At 35.2% G+C, this 23742-nt stretch overlaps 2 protein-coding genes across 2 annotated transcripts; both read right to left on the reverse strand.

Annotated features, from left to right (window-relative positions):
• Window positions 1–7796: 7796 nt before the first annotated feature.
• On the reverse strand, window positions 7797–10625 carry LOC120345768 (rab GDP dissociation inhibitor alpha-like). Its single transcript, XM_039415313.2, has one exon. It carries the CDS (start codon window positions 10537–10539, stop codon window positions 9214–9216), a length of 1326 nt encoding a protein of 441 aa, XP_039271247.1. The 5' UTR covers window positions 10540–10625; the 3' UTR covers window positions 7797–9213.
• A 10410-nt stretch (window positions 10626–21035) lies between these two features.
• On the reverse strand, window positions 21036–23742 carry LOC120346290 (calcium and integrin-binding family member 2-like). The gene is made up of 7 exons (XM_039415995.2): window positions 23445–23742; window positions 22848–22882; window positions 22648–22765; window positions 22158–22305; window positions 21816–21922; window positions 21387–21475; window positions 21036–21170 (listed from the first exon to the last, which is right to left on the reverse strand). The coding sequence occupies exons 1-7, from the start codon at window positions 23493–23495 to the stop codon at window positions 21149–21151; spliced, it is 570 nt and encodes a 189-aa protein (XP_039271929.2). The 5' UTR covers window positions 23496–23742; the 3' UTR covers window positions 21036–21148.

Consider the following 23742-nt stretch of genomic DNA (forward strand, 5'->3'; position numbering starts at 1 on the left):
CTTTTAGGTAGCTTTGTAAGCACAAGTGGGATTCCGTCAATTTGCAGGAGCGGAACTCTTCGGATGAAAAAGAAGGGTACTGCATGAAAATGGTCACCTTTTTCAATAGACTAATTCCACCAGCGTGACTCGCAAACACATTATTGCGTACTGTTTTGAGTAAATGAAATGATCAGAACCATTGAAACATGTATATGGGAAAGTTAACCTCAAATTATTTAACTCATGGAACATTTTACGGTTTGCACTAAGTCCATCTGTAATGAGCCCCAAACCCACTTCTCCAACACTTTCCCAGAAAATGCTAGTGAGATGGTCTGAGCGGATAACGTCATGGGCTTTGAAAACTTCCCAATCAAACCATGTGCATAAACTTGCAGTGCATTGTGTGCAGGAACTTTTTTCTCTGCTTTTCTCGACTCTCCCAAGTCAACAAAGCCATCATATCATATCCAACCATCATATCTTCTTTTGAATTGTAGGCAATATTTTCTTTGCCTAAAAAGATGAAAAAGGTTTATCTTCAAATATTTTGAATCGACTAAGTTATGTCAGGTTTTGAACCAAATTTAGCACATTAAAGTTTGTTTACTAATAATAATTGTACAATTATAAATTTGGGCACTCCTCAACTAAATTTGTTTGCCTGCTTGACATCAATTTGTGTAAAGGTACTGAAACTTATGGACAGGTGTATGTATATTCAATTGGCTATGAGTCCCTGAGCTCGTAATAGAAGTGAAACAAGGGAAATCTTTAAAACACTGTTCCCATCTTTTCCCAGATGAAATAAATATTTCACAATTTAGTGATCTAAAATAATGATAAAAGAAATTTCTTATTATTGCTCAAAGGAAGTGTCCACATAGCAGTGTTGTTATGTCATTCGCAAGATGATACTGTTAATGGAAGTAAAAATAGAAGGTATTACGCTCAAACAAACAAGCTGAAGTTACTGATTCAAGTACTTTGTTAGTAAAAAAATTGTAAAATTTTCAAGATATTAACATGATAATATCAACACCAGTGGTGCACATTGTGAATTCTTGAAACAGATGATTAGAAAAATATGTAGTACCTTAAAGCAAGCAATCTAAGATGTGGAGGCCCTTGTTCGAATTAGATCTCGAAAAGGACACTTCAAAATGTTGACTTGTTGTAGAACTGGAATTACTGCTGCCAGTTATCCCCTCACAACAAATGATCGATGTTCAAATAATATGCAGAATATAAGATAAAGTTGTTTCTTTTACATTAATATTATTTAGGACTTCCGATGTTACTCTAGTCCAGCCATGATAAATTGCACCGATCTCCAACTCTGAATCAATGTTTATAGTTAAACTTGATTGCTCTGCAGCTGATTAGGGCTTGAGAAAAAATTGAATATTGTCTTCTAAATCCTGGTATTGCCAGTTGGAAGGTGAATAAGTTGATGCACTTTTTTTCAAGTCTTGCAAATTTTTATGACATTTTTTTTCAGCTACTTTCCTCTTTTTTGGAGAAGATCTATTCAAAGTTGGCGTTCCTCCTGAGTATTGCACCAATTCAAAGACGCGACTGTGAGGCTTTGTTGAATATTTCTCTCTTGTTATATAAAATTACAATCTTGAACATACTGGAATGCAACATCGATTACTCATGTTGATGAGTGATGTGAATAAATAGCATATAACAGTATAATACAAATTATGCAATTCTAAAAAAAGTAATACAAAAACGTAAAGAAGAGATAAAACGAGTTGACTTTGAAAAAAGAAATTGTTACTTTTGGCGTTTGGTAAATCTGTGAATACTATCAGACTATAGTGCTGGTATGTTAGTCGTAAGTTATAATAGTAGAATTATATATCCTAGAATGAAGGGTGTGTAACTAAAAAGATCGTAACCCAGTACCGGACTCACAGAACATAAGAAATGAAATAGCCTAGGCCCTAGGTTACGATAATAGGGTAGAATATTGCAGTATTGAGGTGTTTCATAGAACGCCAAGTTACCGTACCGTATACCTGCGTTGTCTTGAGGGGGAAATACCAGTTGAAGCCGAAAAGTAAATCTAATCTATCTTGAAATAAACTAAAGAGACCGAGCTTAAGATGGACAAACGGCATTTGATTAAAGTATTGAACCAACTTAATGAAATACTAGGCCCATAGGCTGCTGAGCTAAAAATATACAGCGAGACATTTTGTGCACATACCACCGTCTTCACTAAGCTCCGCGCAAATCAAGTGAACGCAATGGAGCGTGAAGCTGCAGAAACTCGAAACGCGAATAACTTTGTTTGTTTTATTAATGTGGGCGTGGCTTTCTAGACTAGTTTCATCCCCCTGGTCAGACGGTACCGCAAGAGTGTCCTAACAACTGAGCAGTTGAGCAGCATTCTCCAATTCAATTACCTTCTACACGTAAAAACAAATTTCACGAATTTTCCTACTTAATTTTAGGATTATGCATGACAACGTTGGTCCCAAGCAGAAGCAAATTTTCTCAAAATAAAAACGCGTGACAACGATTGGCCACGAGGCGGCCCATCCTTGTCAGCCTTTTTATTTTTGGACACGAAATGGACATAACGATCGTTTCAATATTATGTTGGGCTTGTTGTTGTTCTTTGACACTTTTTGGACACCTAGTGGAAATATTAAAAAACCGCTTTTTTCTTTGATCACTGGACCAATTGCTTTGAAATTTGTAGTGGTTAAAGATGAAATTTTTCTCCAGAAGGCTATTACTTTTATTTATTTCAAATATTCCTGTCAACTCTGTGAGATTTGTTCTTGTTTGCTATGACGTCACTGAACGTTCTGCGGACGCATATGCAGGCACTCCTCTTTTTGATCACGTGACATCGAACGTTGGCGTGACGGCGGATTCTGAAAGTCGTTACTCAAAAATCGCAAGTTTTTCGAGGTTACCGGTGAATAGCAGTGATGCTAAATGTAGGAATGTTACAAAACGCGCTTTTTCGCGCCAAAAAATGTACGCACCACGTCTGCTAAGTACCGTAACGCCGTGTCAGAATACCGCTCATAAAAACGACTACGGACTGCCTGCTGTTGCTTGGAATTCCATGAAATTTGGACATAACTTAGATAAAATGCGCAACTATGATTTGGTATTTGAATTTTTTCATTAGCGCATAAATTTCCCAACATTCGGGGCTTTTAAAAATTACGCTAAAGTTATACATACTGCAAATTAATGATATTGTCTATGGACACCAATAAAATATATATGGACGCATGTATGTCATTCCTAACTTGATACTTACCAATTTTTATGAAGTTTGTTCAATCAGAACATCGTTAATTATTACCCGCAACGAGGCACTGTCAAACTAATATGCTCAACTCCAGGGATGATTTGCGACGATCTTCCGACGGCCTCAATGATTGTTGCCAGAATAAAATCCTAAAGTAATCTGAATTTTCTTAGATGTGACGTACATCAAAAAATTAAGGATTGATATGTGTTTTTTTTCATATTAATTAAAGTTCTTATTGAAAAAAGTCAATTCGCATACGTTTACGAAACGGTACAAATTAATTCAAGGCACGAGAAGTATGATCTTAGCACGCGTCTATCAACGCGCATCAGTTATCGACTGAATGCCGACATTTTCCCTCGCAGCGATTTCTCTCGTTTTGCGTTTCACTAAGCGCGGTAAATCTCCTACGAGTTAAGGAATATTAAATGATAATTAATCGTTCACTAAGGTCGGATATGAAAAACGCTAAATCAGTTAATTGCCGCGTATGCGGGGACTTGCGTATTGGGAAAGTCGTTGCCGACCAGAGGTTATGTAAAGTTCAGAAACTTTCTCGTACATAATTAATTGAAAAGCAGCTAATATCGTTAAAAAGAATTTGTAAACTTTTTTGCATTAGGTTCTTCTATTCACAATAACTTTTCGTTCAAAATTTTTTTCGATTACCTCCAAAAATAGCCGAGATACATTCTGTTGTTTATCGGTCTGACATTCTCGCGGTCACAGTTTTTGAGTCGGCGCAATACAATCCTTATGGAAAAAATTGGCCTATCGGGCGGTACTCAAATGCAGATATCTCCGTTAATTCTTGACCATTTTTCGCAAACTTGGTATTGTTTTCTTATTTTCACTTAGATCTATCCACTGGTGCAGTTTTTATTTAAATCGGATGAACTTTAATTTTTTTGTAACATACCTACTAAATGTACGGTAGACCGTACTGTACTGCTTCGCTTGGTGTGAATATATTTGTAGACTGTGGTCTAGAGGTACGGTAAACCGTACTTGACTGCTTCGCTTGGTGCGAATATATTTGTAGACTGTGGTCTAAAGGTACGGTAAACCGTACCGGTAGGTACTGTACTGCTTCGCTTGGTGTGAATATATTTATAGACTGTGGTCGAAATGCTTCGCTTGGTGTGAGTATATTTGTAGACTGTGGTATCTGCTGTTATAATACCGGTTACGTTTTTTTTTTTGGAAACACCACAAATCCAGAATTTGCAAAGAAAGAAGCATTACAAACTTCACAAAGGTTTGTACCGGTACCGTATCCGAACACTGGAATATATGAAATGTCGGAATGCCTGGTAGCGGTAGTGAAATTAATTTCATTCACCACATTTGCCTACTTCGGTCAAAAACTAAAATTGGCATACCGGTATCCTTGCCTGACAGAAGACGTATTTGCGATCGACCAGTGTGCGACCACCGATTTCAAGCCTTGAACATCGTTTCTGCTGCGTCGAGAATTGCATTTCTGACCGTCATACATTTTAAGAACACGGTTATTTCTGTATTTCGAACAAAACTCGTTGAATTATAAACAAAGCACCGCATCACAGCAATCAAACAGACGAAAACACGGTGGTCGCAAATTGGTCGACAAAGATAATATCGACGTATTGGAAATGGGCACCCCCCTATCCCCCCCCTTACTAATTGCTTTTAAATTTTCAGTGGTTAAAGATGGATTTTTCGTGTTCATATATTTGAGCATAGCTCTCTTGTTTTCTTTTTATTCACGTTATTTTTTTTTTCAATTTTTTTTTATTCCGTTTTTATTTTATTTTCGTTTTTATTTTTCATTTTTTTTTTATTTTTTTTTTTCACAAATTTCTAAAACAATAATCTACTGAGTCAACTGGTTGGAAAAACACGCAATTGAAACTACTGCAATGATAAATTTTTTGGGGATGAATGGTCGAGGAAAGATTCGTTGTGCTTCTCGGACTATCTGAAATTAAATGTCCAATCTTGTGTATTAAAGTTCGCATTCGGGGTATACAGCGATATACAAACTAACAATGTACGCACTAATTGGCGAATAATTAGTTTCTACCGGGTTAACAAAGCTTCCAAAATAAATATAACTGTACAGGTTGGACGCAAATTCTGGAAGATGTATACAGTATGACGTACGTTTTATAACCCTTTTTCTTGATGATGTGGGGGAATTCTACTTGGCCTTTTCATGACCCTGACTAGTATATAATTTCGCTTAACCCATATTTAATTTCGATTCCCGTTTCGACACGGATATCTTCTGCAAAAACACACAATGAAATAGGGATATTTAAAAGTAAAATCATCAAACCTAAAACTGTAGCGTATTCTACACCCTGTTTAATAGACGATATCACTAATGACCAAGACTTCAAATAATATATACACCACCATGATCGTCTGCTACATTTATCGCAGATTAAATATCAACTTACAGATTGCATAACTATAATTAACGCTAATATATATCTACATTTTGTAACATACATGTTTCAAAGTTTAGTTTTGTCACCAAATTGATAAATTTGTTGTAATCTATCAAATTCTTGTCACGATTTAGTTTTATTACGAAGAACAAAATATTTCATTCCAAACACTTTTTATTTTCCGATACTGAAAATAACCCAAAATCGCTTTAGTTATCGACACGCCTGCGATTGCTTGTCGCTTATGTACTAGTGGGCAGCTGTTATGCTGATCGGTTATCAGCAAGAACGCCTCCAGTAAAGACTTTCCAAGTCTTTTTGGCGGTGGGGGCTGTGCCCCCACGCCCTCTGTGGTGAGAAAACTCGTGCAAAGCCACGCCCACTTAGGTTCTATTGTTTTTGGGCAATTCTGAGGCATGTGAATGGGGTTTTGGGCCAAGATTTGCCTAATTCTCAAAGAGTATAATTATTTGAAATTTTCTTTACTGAAAAATCGGTGTTTCCCCCTCCCAATCGCCCTCCAGTGGCGTAAGAAGGTTGCGCACTTAAAAATGGAGCTATTGAGAAATGAAATAGATAGGTATGGTTGGAAAAATTAGTTTAACTTTGTTCTGAAGAAATTTTTGTTCTCTTACTCCCCAGTCACGCTTTAGTGATTTTGGCTTATTGCAGGCCTCTGAAAGGACATATTGAGAAAGTGAAAGCATGGGCATATTTGGAAAAATTATTTGAATCCATTTTAAAAGGAGTTTTTTTCCTCCAACTCCTCAGTCATGCTCCATTGATTTTACGTTATATCTCGAGAATGGTAATAGGTAAAGATGCCATATTTGGGTCATACAAGTCAATTGAGGTCTAGTTTATGTCAAAAAACTTCGTCACGGTCGAGTGATCACGGGCGCTAAAATGAATAAAACTTGATTCCCATTAGGGGGATCAGTTTCTAACCTGGTATTTAAACTATTTAATGAACTAAAAAGGTCGGGGGCACTGCGCCGGACGAATGCAGCCATTCGTCCGGCGCAACGACCAGGGTCTTCCAACAAAATCAAAACAAACACCTACTTTTTACCTTACTAAACACATTTCTTCACATTTCCCCTCGCGGGTAGCGAAGCGACCGACCCCTGGATCAGTGCTCTTCAACCGGGTATACGTATACCAAGGTCAAAGACTAACATTAACATACCACCCAGGTGTATAGCATACCGGGCCATAAGTTGGGTATACAACTGATAAGGGTATACGAAGGGTGTACAGCCTAAATCAGGAATTCTAAACTCTCATATAATAAATCATAAAATAAATAATTGGAGACAACAATGCAAACGCGGCGCACGTGAAATATAAAATGTCATTCACGCAAAGAACCGACGTGGGCACATTATTACATCACAGATTATATAGATAATGCGGTCACGTGTCTGAGTTGTTGATTTCGGCTGCCATGCACTTGTTTGATTTACGTGGAGCATTGTTCCCGTTGACGCTAAGGCCGTCAGTCAAATTTATAACTTGCGGACGCTAGCCTGATATTTTGCTGGAGAATATGTGCTTAAATTTCAATCTTTATTTAAGCCTTAAATAAACATTGGTATTTGTAAGGTATACAAAGTTCTTGAAAAATTGTAAAAGGTATACCACCGTAAATATAAACTACTACGATACCACGATGAAAAAGGTTGGAGATCACTGTTCTCGATGATCCAAGTTAATTAAACAGTCCAATAACAATTGGCTGACATATCTCATACACGAAACGCACGGATTTAAGTTACGACCTTAGCTTGAGCAAGATCACAGAATTCGCAAGAATACATATGTCAAAACATTTGTACCAAGGCTGCAGAGTAGAAAGAAAATAAGAAGATATTCAAAAACCCGACTCCCTTTCATAGCTCTCCATGGTCTAAAATAACTACCAGCGAATGATAAAGTGCAGACAACACTTGGCTTGAACAGATGAATTCTACAAGTCAGCTCACAGTCCCGTCCGAGGCTGCGGTTCTGCCTTTCTCTAAACATTATAAAAAATATAAAATAATTCATATTATGCTCTGCCTAATAACCCTGGGAAAAAGTAACTAGTCGAGTTTCAACATCGTATAATTTATTCAAGTTATTTGCACTAATTAGCATATAATACATGACATGAAATGTTAAACAGAAACAATACATGCAGTACATTTTTACGCCAACACCAATGGGTAAATTTGCATTCTGGATCACCAGATACATATTTTATCATTACTATGCTGATTGCAAGAAGTTAACTATGAGTATGCATGCGTAACCCACTTGAGATACTTTTTTTTAGTCATGCAATCACTTACTAATATACTATTTTACTCACAAGCAAGCATAAGTATTCTCACTTCCAATATAATCAAACACTAAATTTCATTAAGTTCAATTCAATTTTAATAGCAAGATCAACATGAAATCAAATTAAAAATTTGCTTATCACTGAAAGAATGGACAATGAAACCAGGCTGCGATTGGAAAATGAGGTGAATCACATTTACAACTGGCTATTTTTGCTTTGAAATGAAATTGACTACAAAATCAATTTCACAATCTTGGTGTTCACATTGCTAATGTACAATAATCAATCTTGAAAATATACTGGTATATATATATATATATAATTGAAACTGGTGTGTGTGTGTACAATGCCGAACACAGAATTGACGAGTTGGACAGTCTAATGCTAAATGTATAATATTCCAATATCTTTCTGCAGTCAAAATAAAATCTAGACTGGGAAATTTAATGCCATCTATAATTTCACTGTAATATATTATCAAGCCAATGTGTAATATTCTCAACGATTACTTCAAGCCGTAAAAATGCATGTCACATGAAAAATGTGCTATACAACAACATGACATAAATAGCCTACACTTATTTTTCTGTAACTAGAATGTCATCTATAAGACTATAATTGTTAAACTCACACCAAAAAGCATGATATGATGGTAGTGACTGTCATAGGGAGTACAATAAAATGTATAGACAACTTTGAAATATCAGTAGCCAAATACTACCGTAAATATTGTACAAATTCACATTAGGTTGCTACAATCAACTTGAAAAATTTTTGGGACGTCCAAGCATCATGAAAGGTCAGATACTATTAATAAGCATAAACATTAGAAATGTTATACTATGAGATGACATCAGATCTAGTAAAAACATTATTTAATTTACTGAATTGACAGGAACTGTTATAATAGATATACAACTTATTAAATAATCTTAAATCACTCAAGCTGTCAAATTCATGATCCAATTGATTTAAACAGAATTAAATTAGAATTAAACAGAAGTCACATTAATAGAAGGATTGAGTTCACAAGCTTCATGTGAAATTTCAACAAACATAGAAATATGACAACACAGCGTGAAACATCAAAGACATCTTATTTTACAATTTCAACCATATGCTACAGAATGAATATTTCTGAAGAACAATGTAAGCAGCTGCCGTTGTCATAAAATTCTGGTCAATCATTCTTCTTGATTCAACTCGCATTTCATTTTATCAAAATCAAATTTTCTTTTGAAGACTTTCTCATACAGATCTACAATATCATCACATGTGGTCTCGAAGTGAGTAGTAGCATCATAGGAACGAGTCACAAAAATATTATCATCTGGGTTGTCATTGATTGGTGCAAAAATATCAGAAACTCTAATGAACTTTTGGTCAATGCTACCAAGCAACTTCAAACCCTCTCTTAATTCATCTTCAGGTTTAGCTGTTTCAACAACAGTGCTCACTAAAGCTAAAAATTTTCCTTTTGGGCAGACTTCATGATCTCCGGACACACAAAACACATATATGTCATGGTTTCGTTTAACTTGAGATTGAGGAAGAATAATTTGACATGATACAGCGTTATTAGTGTCGGGTATTGGATGACTCAATATGCAGATTGCACGAACTACTTGTCCAACTTTCTTCACTCTGTCTGGAAAGTATGAAGGATCACCTATCACTTGTTTACCTTTAACCGTTTCATCATTGGAAGTTACCTCAATTAAACCATCCGAATTAGGCTTAATTCCAGTTATTGGCTTATTGAGCATGAAAGTGCCCCCAAAAACAGCACAACGACGAGCAAATCCTTGCGGCAGTTCACCAAGACCATAAAGAGGATACAAATAGGGACTGTTTCCATAACGCTCCATTGATCTGATGTAGAGCTTTATTTTCGCCAGAGTCTCGAGGCAGTTCTCCTTCAGATAGTTGTCATTCCGATACAATGCCATTGCATGACCGATAAAAGTCTGGGTGTTATCGTCTAATCCATAGCTTTTGAAAACCTCACTTATGGTCGCATTCAAGTTGATGCCCTGATGGGTTTTTGGGTCAGTGGGATCAAAATCACCAGCAAACATCAGAAACTTTCTAAAGCGCCGTTTTTCAAATAGTCCCATTAGCTTTGATTCTAAGGCCTCTTTGGGATTGGCAGGAATTTTGTAAATCTTTCCTTCGCGGTATACATAACTTCCAGCAGCACACTTGAAATTAAGATAAGTTGTTACACCAGTAGAAACAAGCAGTTTAACAAGCTTTCCATCAGCCATAAGAAACTTAGGAATGAGATCAACATTCCAATCTCGGGAACGACCAAACTGCTCTGGTGTTTGTTTCGTCTCCATGAATTTCTCATAAAGTTGCTCCAAATTCATAGAAGTAGCTTCTGCCCCATAGTAATCATTACGATCCATTTGTAAAACTTTCAATTTTTCATTGCAGGAACAAATTCCAGCTAAAACACATTCAGTGAGACCGGTACCAAGTACAATAACATCATAGACTTCATCCATGCTTGTTTAGATTCAATTACAAATTGAATGAAGAAGAATGTTTATTAATTTTAGCAATACCTAAAAAGAATTTGCATTAAAAATTATATTTTGAAGATTAGATATGCTTTTGGCATGGTTGCCATATTAGAACCATAACGACTTGATTAAAATAATTTCACCACCGTAATACAATAACATGGTTCAGAATTCATTTCAACAAGAAGCAAACATAGCACTGAATTTGATAGGATGCATCACTCTGATATGTGTAAAACTTGTTCGAGATTTAGGATATTAATAATGTAGACATGCTTGTAAATTAATGGACTGTAGTAACATTTATATTATGAGCTTTCAAAATTAACAAAAGAGCTTTTCTTCAGAATAATCAATCTAAACAAGTGAGAACCTGCTGGTTGTGGTTTTATATGACAATAATCACTGCAGTTTGTGCGATTTGAAATCTGAAACATGAAATTATTCTAATTTTACCATATTGAGCTGCCTTGCTTCAGACTGTTCAGAAGAGCATTTTTCTCCTTGTAAAGTGGCGTAAATCAGTGTATATTTCACATTAATAATTGTCAGACAATAGTAGCCTATTTGATCAGTGATGTAATTGCTTCCATTACGCTGCATAGGCAGAATGCTGTATGCAAGATTTTACTCTATCTACTAGAAAATGGAACATCAAATCCATAGGATAAGATAGAGCCGAGCATATCACAAGAAAAAATAGGTTTCACCTCAGTGAGCTATTTTTTGATAATAGACTAGATGTTTCAGAGTCAAGTTACCGTACTGGGTTACAAGTACAGAATTGAGTTTACAAAGTTACCAACTTTTTTGAATTTACTCTGTCTGTCTGTCAGGTAGCCCACAATACAATTTATCTGGGCATTCTGAAAACACGAAACGAACAAAACACATAACAGAAATGCCCGGAAAAGGAGCAAAACTTATGAATAAAGTTTATAACAGACAATGCACGTGCTCGTTCACCAAAAGTACCTACCGTACCTAACACAACTAATATATTTATAAATAATAGAAAGGTGACCAAGTACTCAGCAAGTATTAATGATTGATTTTTCTTTTTCTAAATGGCCTATTCGAACATTTTACGTAATACCGGTATTTTAGAATAGGATTTAGGTAGGCCTACACGTTTAGCCGCCTGAGGAGAGGAGAGAAAAGCCAATAATACAGTAACACCCTGATCATAAGGCGAAACCCGACCTTTCGACTCTCGCGCGGTTACCGGTACTGCACTTGATAGGATAGACCTAACTTACAACTTACCGTCCCGGTACAGTACGGTACCGGTACCTCTATTCTGAGACTGAAACGAAATCCATCCATCGATTTTCGCTTCCGTGGCCGAGACTGACGTCCCTTGCGGCCCGGCCCTTACGATACGGTAGTGCACGGAGTAATACCGACATATATCAGTACTAACCGGCCAAAAGAGATGAAGAGATTTATTTTTTCGTCAACCAAAACAAAACAACAGTCTTACAATTACAATAATTACAAGTTTTAAATTGGTTTGCTATAGACAGGAGGGAGTGATACTACAACACGGCCATCAAATTCAACTCCCCCTTCTTAATATTATGATATGATATTTCTATATTTTTAATTATTGCTGAATCTGTGATAATCTGATTACCTTATTATTATTTTTATTTCTCCATGTATATGAGACCCGTACATGTCCAGTGAATATATAATTACAGAAACTATAATAAAAAATTGTAAAAACTAATCTTTACGTTTGTTCTGATTCTCTGTACCGGTCCGCACTCAAAACCTCATGTTATTGAATCACATTCTTATTATAATAAGAACCAATTCAATCTGGTACAAAGACAACGTGTGTAGGTGTAATGTGATAAGGTGACGAGAAGAGGTAAAAACCATGACATGACAACTACATTGATTTGACATCGGTGAAAATGTGATAAATTGGTTCAAAACACATAAAAACAAATCAAGTGCTGGTAAATTTTGCGCACACTTGAATTATTAAATTTAGAAAATTAAATTGTCGACTCGCACATATACATTTTATCTCTAATTTTATTCATATTTCATCGCCAATGCTTTATCTGACTGATTTCTTATATACAGGTCAGGAACCTCGGTTACCTAACCGGTCTTGTATACTGAAACTCACATATAATGATGAGCAATTATTAATGAATTATAATTTTTTGTTTCTGTTGCTTCAAATGTTTTATGGACCTTGACCCACAAAAAATTCCTCCGATACTTTACCATTGCAAATTTTCGGGGCTCATTTTAAGAGTGGTTTAGCGAGTTGGCGCCTGTAAAATGGGGTATGTGTTTCAAACCAGCATTATGATTGATCACATACAACAATCTGTTTTTTAAAAATACCGGTAACGAATTTTAGCCCAGTCTATCACCGCTATTTCTAAATAGGCTTGCACGTAATTGACAAAAATCAATTCCGTAATTACGGCCAAATCGATTACGTAATGACCCCGTAATTGCGATATTTTTTTCACACTTTTAAACCTATCATAACAACCAATTTAATCCACTTCTATTCCGAATGGGACATCGACAGTTGGGACAGTTTGGTTTTCATATTTCCGCCAGTACTACACGCCGGCGACAGATGCTAAAGACAAATATCAAGGAGTGAATTCAAATTAATTTTATTCTGATTTTTATCTTTTGTGTTAGCTTTGATTTTCCTTTATCAACTTTATCACCCAATTTTATGTGATCAATTTTATCATTACCAACACTGGTAAGTGGTAATATATTTATGAAACGATAGTTGACTTTTTTAAAATCATATTAACGTATTAATACGAGTTTCGTATTAAATAAAAATTTCGGGTTTCTAATTTATAAATCAACGACGAGCGTATTCTCTCGTTTGATTATACTTGCGCTTGCCTCGCGACGAAGACTTGTTATTGTACCGTTTTTTTACATTATCCGACTTTACTACCTAGTTAGCATTTTATAATAATTATTGATGCCGACTTCTTTACGATATTCCGATTACCATGCTTCATTTTACATTAAATCATTTCGCGGCCTAAATGTTATAACATTATTTGCGATAAATTTAGATCAAATATTAATTATTTGCGCATAATTTAAACACCGTACTTATATGACATGCCTTCTCCGAAAATACAAAGGCATATCGCAAAACAATGCATTTGGTGACATTTATTTTGCACTCACGAAAATATTAATTTACTTTTCTAACTCAAGTCGACACAAGTTTGGTCGAGTGCCGGTGGTATTTGAGTCGACGATAAATCAAAATAAGTTGCCGCATTTGGTAAAGACTTAAAGATATTGTAAAGACATATTTGGCCGAAATAGTGCGAGGCATTGTGAAAACAAGACCAAGTCCGGACAGATATATAATGATAAAACCGGTAACAGAACATCAAGATTTTGTAATTTTTTATTACTGCAATTAAATTAAAACTTCTAAGAAGACAGAGTGATCATTGAATTATCTGATTTATATTTAAATTTCCAAAACACAACTGAAAACTAACGAATAGAGTTCAAAAACGCGAAAACGAAGTAATGTTTATGACACCGCCTGAAAGTCTGTCTGAGCAATGACATTAAATGTTGTTTAATGTCATTGGTCTGAGTGAGAAAAGTGTTTGAGCGGATGCGAAAAGAGAGTATTGTTACGTCACTTTTTGCATCTTGCTGATTGGCCAATGCCATGAGGGAAACAAGGAAGTCGATGCTCGGGGAAAGGAACATAGTGTTGACATTATTTGTGAAATATAATCTCTCTCTCTCTTTATTATGTTTAAGACGCACAATTTCAGATGACTAAATATTAGAACGTAAAACGTTCTAGAATTTACAACTGTATTCACAAAATTGAAGAATAAAATTGGGCAGGGGAATGCTACAATAAATCTTTTTATTTGTGTACCAGGAATGTGGTTTCATTCCTTCACGCTTTCCAAGGGGAAAAAATATTAATGATACACACAAAAGGCCAAAGACGACACAATTTCATTTGTAACGTCGGCCGTTCATGCTTACCTTTATGTAAAATAAATAAGTAGTAGCATTAGTTTATTTTAATTTTCCCGAAAAAAAACATACACAAAAAATGAACATAGAAAAAATCGGGAAAACTGGCGAAATCCTTAATAAAATTCAAACATGTAGAATTACATGTGTCAATTTACCCATCTAACACACACAAACATGTATAAAGAAAGATAAAAAAAACACAAACTGTATAAGCCAGTGGTTCTCAAACTGGGGTTCGCGGACCCTTCAGACCCTAAAGTTTAGGGTCTATCTAGACCAGGGGTGTGCAACCTTTTTCACTGGCGGGCCAAATTCAAGTAACTGGGTGAAGCTGCGGGCCGCACCTTTATTTAATAAAGACTTTCTCGTAATTACCGGTACAAAAATTGTTCATTTTTGCTAGTTATCATACGGCATCATTAGGGTTTTCTGCAGAAATAGTTAGTTGTCCGCAAACTTGTGTCACTGATATCAGTGCTCTCATCCAATGCCAGACTGAAAGCTTCACACGATTTCAATCTTTCTTTCAAAGTTTCTTTGATATTATCGGAAAGATCATTTGTTCGGCGTGAAACAGTAAAGCGGGAAAAGCCGGTTTGCTCCACCAAATGTTTTTTCTCTGGGCATGCATGTTCTGTAAATATAGTCAAACAGTTTTTAATAAATTCTCCTCACTGAAAGGCTTTCCCTTTTCTGCCATACATTCACAAAGTTTAAAGCTCAACTTTGTCACCAGTTCTGAGTCCTTCTTGTAAGTGGTAAAAAAATGGATTTTTTTTAAATGTTCCATTTTGTCTACTCGTGCCTGGCCAAGAATTTTATCGTTAACTTTATACTCTTTGATAACTGCAATAGTACTTTTAGGCCGCGAGCCGAGGCCATTTATCTTTCAGTTTCGTAGCGCACATAAGGTAACTACCTGAAAATGATTTTAAAATTTTTTTCTTAGAAATTTAGTAACAAATTTTGCCTTGTTCCCACTTCCAAAAGTTGCACGTTTTAAAGAAAAGACGCTTTTACTACATCAAATATGTGTTACCATCTGTCCTATTTTCTCTGCTTTTTCAATATCATGGGCCAATGAACGCAGACTTCTGCATGACGTAATAATTAAATTAGTCAGCTTTAGGTGGATCTCCAGTGGTCGGATGAATATCATATGTACTACTACTGCTCGCTTTTGCGTTGAGTAGCCTTTCCATAGTTTTTTTTGAGTTATTATTAGTTCAGTTATTCTAAGGAGGTGTTGAAAAGTATAAGTAAGATATTAAACAATTGTATATCCTTACCATAAATAGCAATATTAGTTGAGCACTAGCTCATAAGACGTTGTTAAATAGGTACCGGTACGGTCCAAGGAAGGCTAGTCCTAGAATAATATGTCACAAACAACGATATTTTCTGGCTTGCATGAAATGTGTATGGTAATTTAATGACTCTTCTTGACTATTCAGCAGACTTATACTACTATATAAGCCACAGCATATTTGGAAATATAAATTAATGGCTGTTTCTGTAATGCACGGTTGTGTGAAAGAGAAGAAAATAATCAATTTTACTAATGTCGGTTGGTCTAAATCTAAATTCATAGAGTCGACAAGAACCTGGGAAGCAATGATAAGTTATGCCGGAGTGGAAAGAAAGTAGCATTGGAAACGATTGAGAGGTGAGAAATCAAGCTGTAGACAGACAGTTGATGTTTTAAAATATACGGTAGTCTATAGTCCATACTCATACTGTCAGTGACGCCGCGTTCCGCTGATGTTATGCGTCCGACCTGTTTTTTCCCTTTTTCTGCGAGAACTTGCGGGGTTTTAACCACAGTGTTAATGCCTGTTTCGTCCAGATTCCAAATATTTTGTGGTAAAACCGGTCCTTGTTCCATGTACAATTCTTTTAAGTTATCGAAAAAATTTCCAACGTTATGCTTGTTAAAATCCATTGCTCTAGCCTTGCTTGTTGGTTCTGGCTGGCGAAGGCTCAAGTTCCCTGTTCTCTTCCGAAATCCTTTAAACAAACTCTCACCTGCACAACCGTTCCTGCTCCAACTGCTAGGAATATTTTTTCCTTTCTTCAACGCATACGCATATGCCATTCGCTTAGCCTCAAATTTTATTAAACCATGCAGCATTTTGGATGATTGAATCAGAAGCCTCCTCTTCATCTTTCGTAAAAACCTGAAATGAGTTCAAACAATTGTACTAAATCCTCTCATACATAAATACAACTCACATTCATCTTTCTACAAAATTCACACACCTGTTTTGTAACCATGGATCTTTTTAAAATATCTGTGCAACCTTGACATCTTGCCACATCTACATATCTGCCAAGAGTCGTATGGTCAAGGTTGTAATCTCTGGCAATTTTTCGCACACTCCCCTCATTGGCAATAACTTTTTTAACGGCTTCGTGTACTTTCCTTTCAAACCTTTACTAATTTCAAAAGTTGGCATTTTGCGGTTATATTGCTGTTTAAAGATATAATTTGTTGGAGTGGACCAATGAGACAGCGTTTTATAGGTCCCGTCGCATGCTGTCTCACTGGTCGCAAACCCGCCATTTTTTCTGTGGAGACCTGAGGTAAAACTAACACAGCATTTGCTTACCAATACAACTGGAAAATGTAGGTAAAACATCGACCTCTAAAACCTATTTACTGTTACCCCCACAGTCTTATCGTAAGTATCTAAAAATATTGGTTGAACGCTTGCCCGTGATTTTTTTTCGCTATCTAAAATCACATTTACCACCGTTACTCAAGAACGCAAAAGGCTATCGACACTACAACTGGAAAACGCGGCAGACGACTCAACCTCTTTGCCATGGCAAAATTGAAATTAGAATTCGACCACTAGGTGTCGAGAAATGGCGTTGTTGCATCGGTCCCCCTGTATCGCAGGTCCCACATCTCCCCTATATTGCACGAAAACAAGTAGTTGCATTTAAAATTATTTAGTCTCCATTTACTTATGTGGACAATAATTTTTTACACTTGTTCAAATCAAGAAGAAAGACGAAAGATAGTTTGGGAGTTGTTTACATCAGCCTCATTCAAAGCAACCAAATAACTTGATGGGGGTAAACAACTGTGAAGTAGTTGTGTTGGGTGAAAACAGTGTCGGCAAAATTAATAAAGACATTCTAAATGTCTATATATATATGTATGGAATTCATTATTATGTATAAATTCCGACGTTGGTGCTGTGTTGTTCTAATCGTCTTTGCATAAAATTCTTTATTGTGACTAAAATCTGACGTGAGTGCTCTGTTGTAGGTGCAATGTAGTTTATATATATTTATATTAATATCAATCATTGCTCAGGATTTCCTTATTAACCCCAAAAGTACAAAGAGCGAGTGCAGACAGTGATAACCGATGAGGCGACAGAATCATATGACAAAGTTGTAAATGCGGATTCAATCACAATTATTGCGAAGGTATCCATGGTTCAATGCATGTTATCTCAACCCTTCACCAAGATTTCTTTATCTTCCTTTCGCTTTCCTTGGGTGTTTTCGCGAGTTTGGCGATTACAAAATGTTTTAGATGTTTGATAATAACCATTTTAATTCAACATATATATTAAACCTTTTTTATTTGAAAGCACCGATAGCTAAATTTAAGCTAATTTTTGACCATTCAACTGAACTAAAACACTTCGTAATACAAAATGTTTAGTGAGTTAATTGATTTGTACCTAAATTTTGAGAGCACAACTAATATCTGGCAAATAGCTAACAGAAGCACAAAACCGAGCTAACTTTGACTATAATACCCGAGTAAAAATGTGCGTGACTGGTTGTTAAGCTTTCAAATATGACTGACACTTTTGACTACCGGTACAGACAGACGGTGATGAGCTGGAAAAATCGTTACAACAGGGACACACCTTTTTCGTAAAAATGTATTATTGGACACGTAGTGGACATAACGATCGTTTCAATATTATGTTGTTCTTGTTCTTGTTGTTTGACACAGAATAATACACCTAGTGGAAATATTAAAAAACCGCTTTTCTCTTCGAATACTGGACCAATTGCTTTGAAATTACTTCTAGTTAAACTTGTATCATGGAGAATTTATAGAACATTTTCATATTAAATTTATTGAATATTGCTTAAGAAAATCTGTAATGAGTTAGAAACCCAGGGAACACCGTTTGTGCGCGTAGGATTATGCATGACAACGTTGGTCCCAAGCCGAAGCAAATTTTCTCAAAATGAAAACGCGTGACAACGATGGGCCACGAGGCGGCCCATCGTTGTCAACCTTTTTATTTTTTTCATATTCACGTTTTTTTTTTTTTTTCAATTTTATTTTTGCTTTTTTTTATTCCGTTTTTATTTAATTTTCGTTTTTTTTTTAATTTTTTTTTGCATTTTATTTTTATTTTTTTTTAATTTTTTTTTATGTTTTTTCACAACTATTTTTTTATTTTACTTTTATTTCAAGTTTTTTTTATTTTTTTTATTTTTTTTTTCAATTTTACGCGTGACAACGATGGGCCACCATACTCATGTAATGGGCCTATAATTTAATTATAATTAGACAAATGACAACGAAACGCAGAAAATTTTAAAGCAGACGCTAAGTGCAAAGGGTTCAATGGCACCGAAAATATTCAAATGGAATTTTTCGAGATGCAATGCAATGAGGAAATAAATCTATCCGAGCGGTGTATCGTTTGGTTTTCAACTTTCTAAAAATATGTGCGGCCCTCCAATGACTTGCAATCCGTAATTTTGGCCCGCGAAAGACAAAAGGTTGCCGACCCCTGGTGTAGATGGTCAGTCAAATACATGGGAAGGTTGGGACACTTTTTTTCGTGTGCATATTTTGAGCCGTTTATTCTGCGCATTCATTTCACTTTGCGGGACTAATGCAGAGAGGGGTAAATGTAGTTTTTATTCAGCGTTACATATCGTTCCACCAAATGCTTTAAAAAAAATTTGTTAAGTGTCCCACTGTGCCCCCCTTGTGGGGCTAATTCAGACAGACCTTGGGCACAAAGGGGCATTCTGTTAAATCCAACAAAGTATTCCCCTAAAAATAAGCAAAAAATAAGCATTGTCGTCTACTGAAGAACGAGGGGACTTCAAATTTGGAGATTTAATATTATTGAAATCAATGTTCACCCAAAATATTTTAGATATTTTTCAAAAAATTCCGTAAACAAATTAAATTACTTTTCAAATCTGAAAAATTTTTTGATTTTCGAATATATATATTCCATATTGGGCCATGGGCCGGAAGATACCATAATATTACACAAAACTTAATGCATATCTAGGCCTCTAAGCACTTAATGGATCAAACACTGCGGAATTGTGCCGAGTGGAGCATGTCCCATTGAAGCCCAGTCCATTGTTCCCCATAGGAAACACATATTTTCAGACTGTCCCACGACGAGATTAGGAAAGCACATCCACTCGCCAACGTCGTGAATATTTTACAGTGGATTATAGCTGAAAAATATCAGACGGTGGTTTGTCATGTTGGAAAGACTAAAGTAGAAAAAAAAAAAACTGGAATGGTGAAATTTTAGTTTCAGCCTCACCTAAAGACGGATTAGAACATCGAACCGCATACCGCATATAGTACGAGTGTGAGAGCTGATTTTCCACTGTCCACCATGTCTCACCTTTGCCCACCCGCATTTATTATGGGCTACAAATAGTTTTATTACCTTCTAAATCGGGAAACACTCCCCTAAATTGTAGAGCTGACGAGCATATTGCTTCTGTATAGTATATAAGCAGTTGATGATAATGAAAGCTTAAAATCAGGATGTTTGAGGCAAGTTAATATTCTAACATATTTAAAGTTAATTATAGTCGATATAGATTCTTCAAAATATCTAACTTTGCCTATTGTCGATTTTGAGACTTAAATTGGCATCAACAAAGCAGGGCATAGCATAGGTTCATCAAAGGCATGTAAATGAAATGATGATTATATAAATATTAATGCTATTTCAATGTGATCAAAGCAAAGATATACGGACTATTGTAATTTTTTGAATAAAGTTGTCTAACCTTTCAACAACTACCCTTTCTGAGTTTGTGTTATATATATTATTTCTAATATTATATTTAAATATATATAGGTTATTTTTGCAAGCCCATCATTTGCAAGTGTTGGTTGATTTTTGATCAGATTTGAAATTATGTGGCGTTGATGATATGATGTGACAGGGCAGTCTATGTTCAAATTCACATTTCACCGCAATGGGGAATGATTCCTAAACACCTCGATTTCAGTAATTAGAAAAATAAGCTGACGTCAGAGGGAAATGCATCTGATTCTACGTTGATACCGTTGGTTTTTTTTTTCTGTATACAATACTTACAAAATTGCAAGTATTAATCGAATAGGCCGCTATTGCCACTTGACTAAACTTTAACTAACGTCTGCGCAGTTACGAATAGCCTGCATAGAATACAAAGTATTAATAAATCCAAGGTATTTTATTACAAAATAACTGATGAAACAAAAGCCACAAGAAGTAGATTCTGGCGTCTCCTCTCATGTTTAAAAGTAGAAAATAGATCGAAAAGTCCTTCATATTCTCAGTCGAAATGTACTGGTGTTGGCCGAAAACAGAAAATAAAATAATGCATTATTTCATAAATCATTCGAAACACTACTTTATTAATTATATTCTAAAATTGGTGTGGGGTGAATGTGACCTGGAACAATTGCCTATACTCTACCAAAAAATAAAAGTCCCACTCTCGGACCTATATTGAGCTATAAGTGTGGTACGATACCCTTGTAGACATTGATTTCAAGTACTCACTTTTTAAAGTCGGGAGACCTAGCTACGACATGTTCAAATTCCATAAATGATATTTCCCAATCGTCATCCATCTCGCTTTCTTCAATAACCTAGATGTTGAACAATATAATAAAAATAATACCGGCGTAATATGTCTTATATCTCAAGTAAATGATTGCTGAAAAGAAAAACGGCGATATGTCAGAAATATCTTAAAATAGAGGCCGATATATAGATGTCAGTGTTGAATATATATGAATAATTATTTTATTTTGTAATTATCAAAAACAAGATAATTGATTTATCATATTGACATAATATTCAATAATTAAATTTTTTTTTTTTCAATTCAGAAAAATGACCTCAACAGCAATAACATCTGAATAAAAATTTTAAATTTTTTTCTCGACATGCAAAGATTTTCTGCTACTGATATTTCCAATGGTTTACCTTTTCGACGACTAATTCAATCTCGTTTCTATTAAGTTCATTTTTAGTTAGCTTCTGTAGTGCCCATTTCAAGTCTGTAGAATTCAGTGATTTGTCCTTGTCGTTATCTATAAGCATATGGAAATGTCCATCACGAATTTAAATTATATTTAATTTTTTTATTCTAGCCTTCATGACTGAGGTATTGCTTTTTGGAGATAACATTTTGATCGGTATATATAAGAGTTTTGTAGGAATTTTGTTTTTGTTTTGCAGATATCTCGATTTCAATTAATTAGCTTCTAGGAAATGCACTTTGATTTTTTAAGACAATTTTTTGTTCTCAATGTATTATTTTTTTACCAAAAATCTTGAAGGCGTAGATGGTTTTCAAATCAACGGATGCTTGATCATTCATCACGTTGAACATATCCAGAAAGTTTTCAAAGTTCATATATCCCGTTCCATTGTCAGAAAACACACTGATAATTTGTTCCACAAACGGGTTGTCCTATAAATAAAATTAAATATGACATGGAGAAATCTATGACAAATTTCACGCATTGACTTTCTTCAAATCAGCGAGCGACAAGCATTTTACAAAATACCAAACGTTGAGAATAATCAGGATTTTCCAAAACTTTATACTATAAGGTGGCGGAATGAAACATAATTCGTAAAAAGATAATTGTAATAGAGAAATTAATATATTGAATATATGAATATTTGACATTCACGAATTTGAAACATTCTATACTCGAACTTAGTTGTGATAAGAAATACCTCGTAATAGATATAAATTCAAAGAAACTCTGATGTGCAATGAGCGTTTGGCGCAATTCTGAAAAGTTACCTTGAGTTCCGACATCATTCCAACAAGTTGCGCCGGAACAAGAACACTTTCCACGCAGTCATTCGGCATAAAAGACGGGACTATATCCGGGCCAAGCTCGCGAAATCGTTGGTACAATCTTAATACAAATTAATATGAAGCAGAAAAATATAACAAAGCAGATGTATATATAAATACGATGTAAAACATATTAAACTTACCTAACTATTTCAGTTTTCGAAAAATACGTACAGTCCTGGAAAATGAAATACAATTGCTGTTTATAAGCTGGAATAATATTCACGTGCATCAAGTTAACTTATGCGTGAAAGTTTGGTTTTCACAACAATAAAGTAGTGATTTACACATTCCCTACTTTTCGAACTGATTAAGTACAATTCTATGTTATTTATCCAAATGTTTTTAATCGAAGTTTTCTTTATTTTTTTCCCCATTGCATGCTATTACAATATTAAACCCCTCATGATTTTATCCTTCTGCTAATTAGACCCGAAGGTGCTAAGGAAAAGTTTTGAAGGAAAGTTTCAAAAAGTAACAACTAGTAGTCAAAAATAAAGTTATGCGGGGTAGATTACTCAACATTCTGAATGCAAACAAAAACATAGTGAATGAAGAATCGTTGGTTAAAAGTTAATATATATAGGAATTGTATATGCTGTTTCTCGCGGTTAAATATGAAAGTTACTAAATAGTTTATAATTACTGTCAACCGTCATCAAATAATTTTGTCAGTTTCGCAGTCATTGTTAGAAGTCGAATATAATCTTATCAGAGAAAAGTATTCTAAATATCAATACCTGATATTGTTCTAGTTTTTCGGGTGAGAGCACAGCTTGACGATTGCCCATTCTAGGCTTGGACCACCTGAATGCCCATAAATGTTTTTTCCATACCGAGTATCCTGAATTATATGCATTCAAAACAATTAGTTAGAATCTTGAGAGATTAATACTATTATGAACCTGTTGAGAAATGAATATTCTATATAACTTTGGCTCTACAGTTGTTAAATCTTACTAAACCTCGACAAAGTTGAAATGATGAAAGCAGTTTATCTATATTCTCTACAGGTTGAATACCAAGAATCAAAAACAT

Source organism: Styela clava, chromosome 8, assembly GCF_964204865.1.
Source record: "Styela clava chromosome 8, kaStyClav1.hap1.2, whole genome shotgun sequence".
Classification (NCBI taxonomy): Eukaryota; Metazoa; Chordata; class Ascidiacea; order Stolidobranchia; family Styelidae; genus Styela; species Styela clava.

Bases quoted from the DNA above. Each gene is read 5' to 3' on its own strand.
- LOC120345768 (XM_039415313.2), bottom strand. From the start codon at position 10,539: ATGGATGAAGTCTATGATGTTATTGTACTTGGTACCGGTCTCACTGAA.
- LOC120346290 (XM_039415995.2), bottom strand. From the start codon at position 23,495: ATGGGCAATCGTCAAGCTGTGCTCTCACCCGAAAAACTAGAACAATAT. The intron at 22,306-22,647 runs GTAACTTTTCAG...TTTTATTTATAG, and splicing joins GAATGATGTCGGAACTCAAG to GACAACCCGTTTGTGGAACA. The intron at 21,476-21,815 runs GTAAACCATTGG...TTCAACATCTAG, and splicing joins TTGAATTAGTCGTCGAAAAG to GTTATTGAAGAAAGCGAGAT.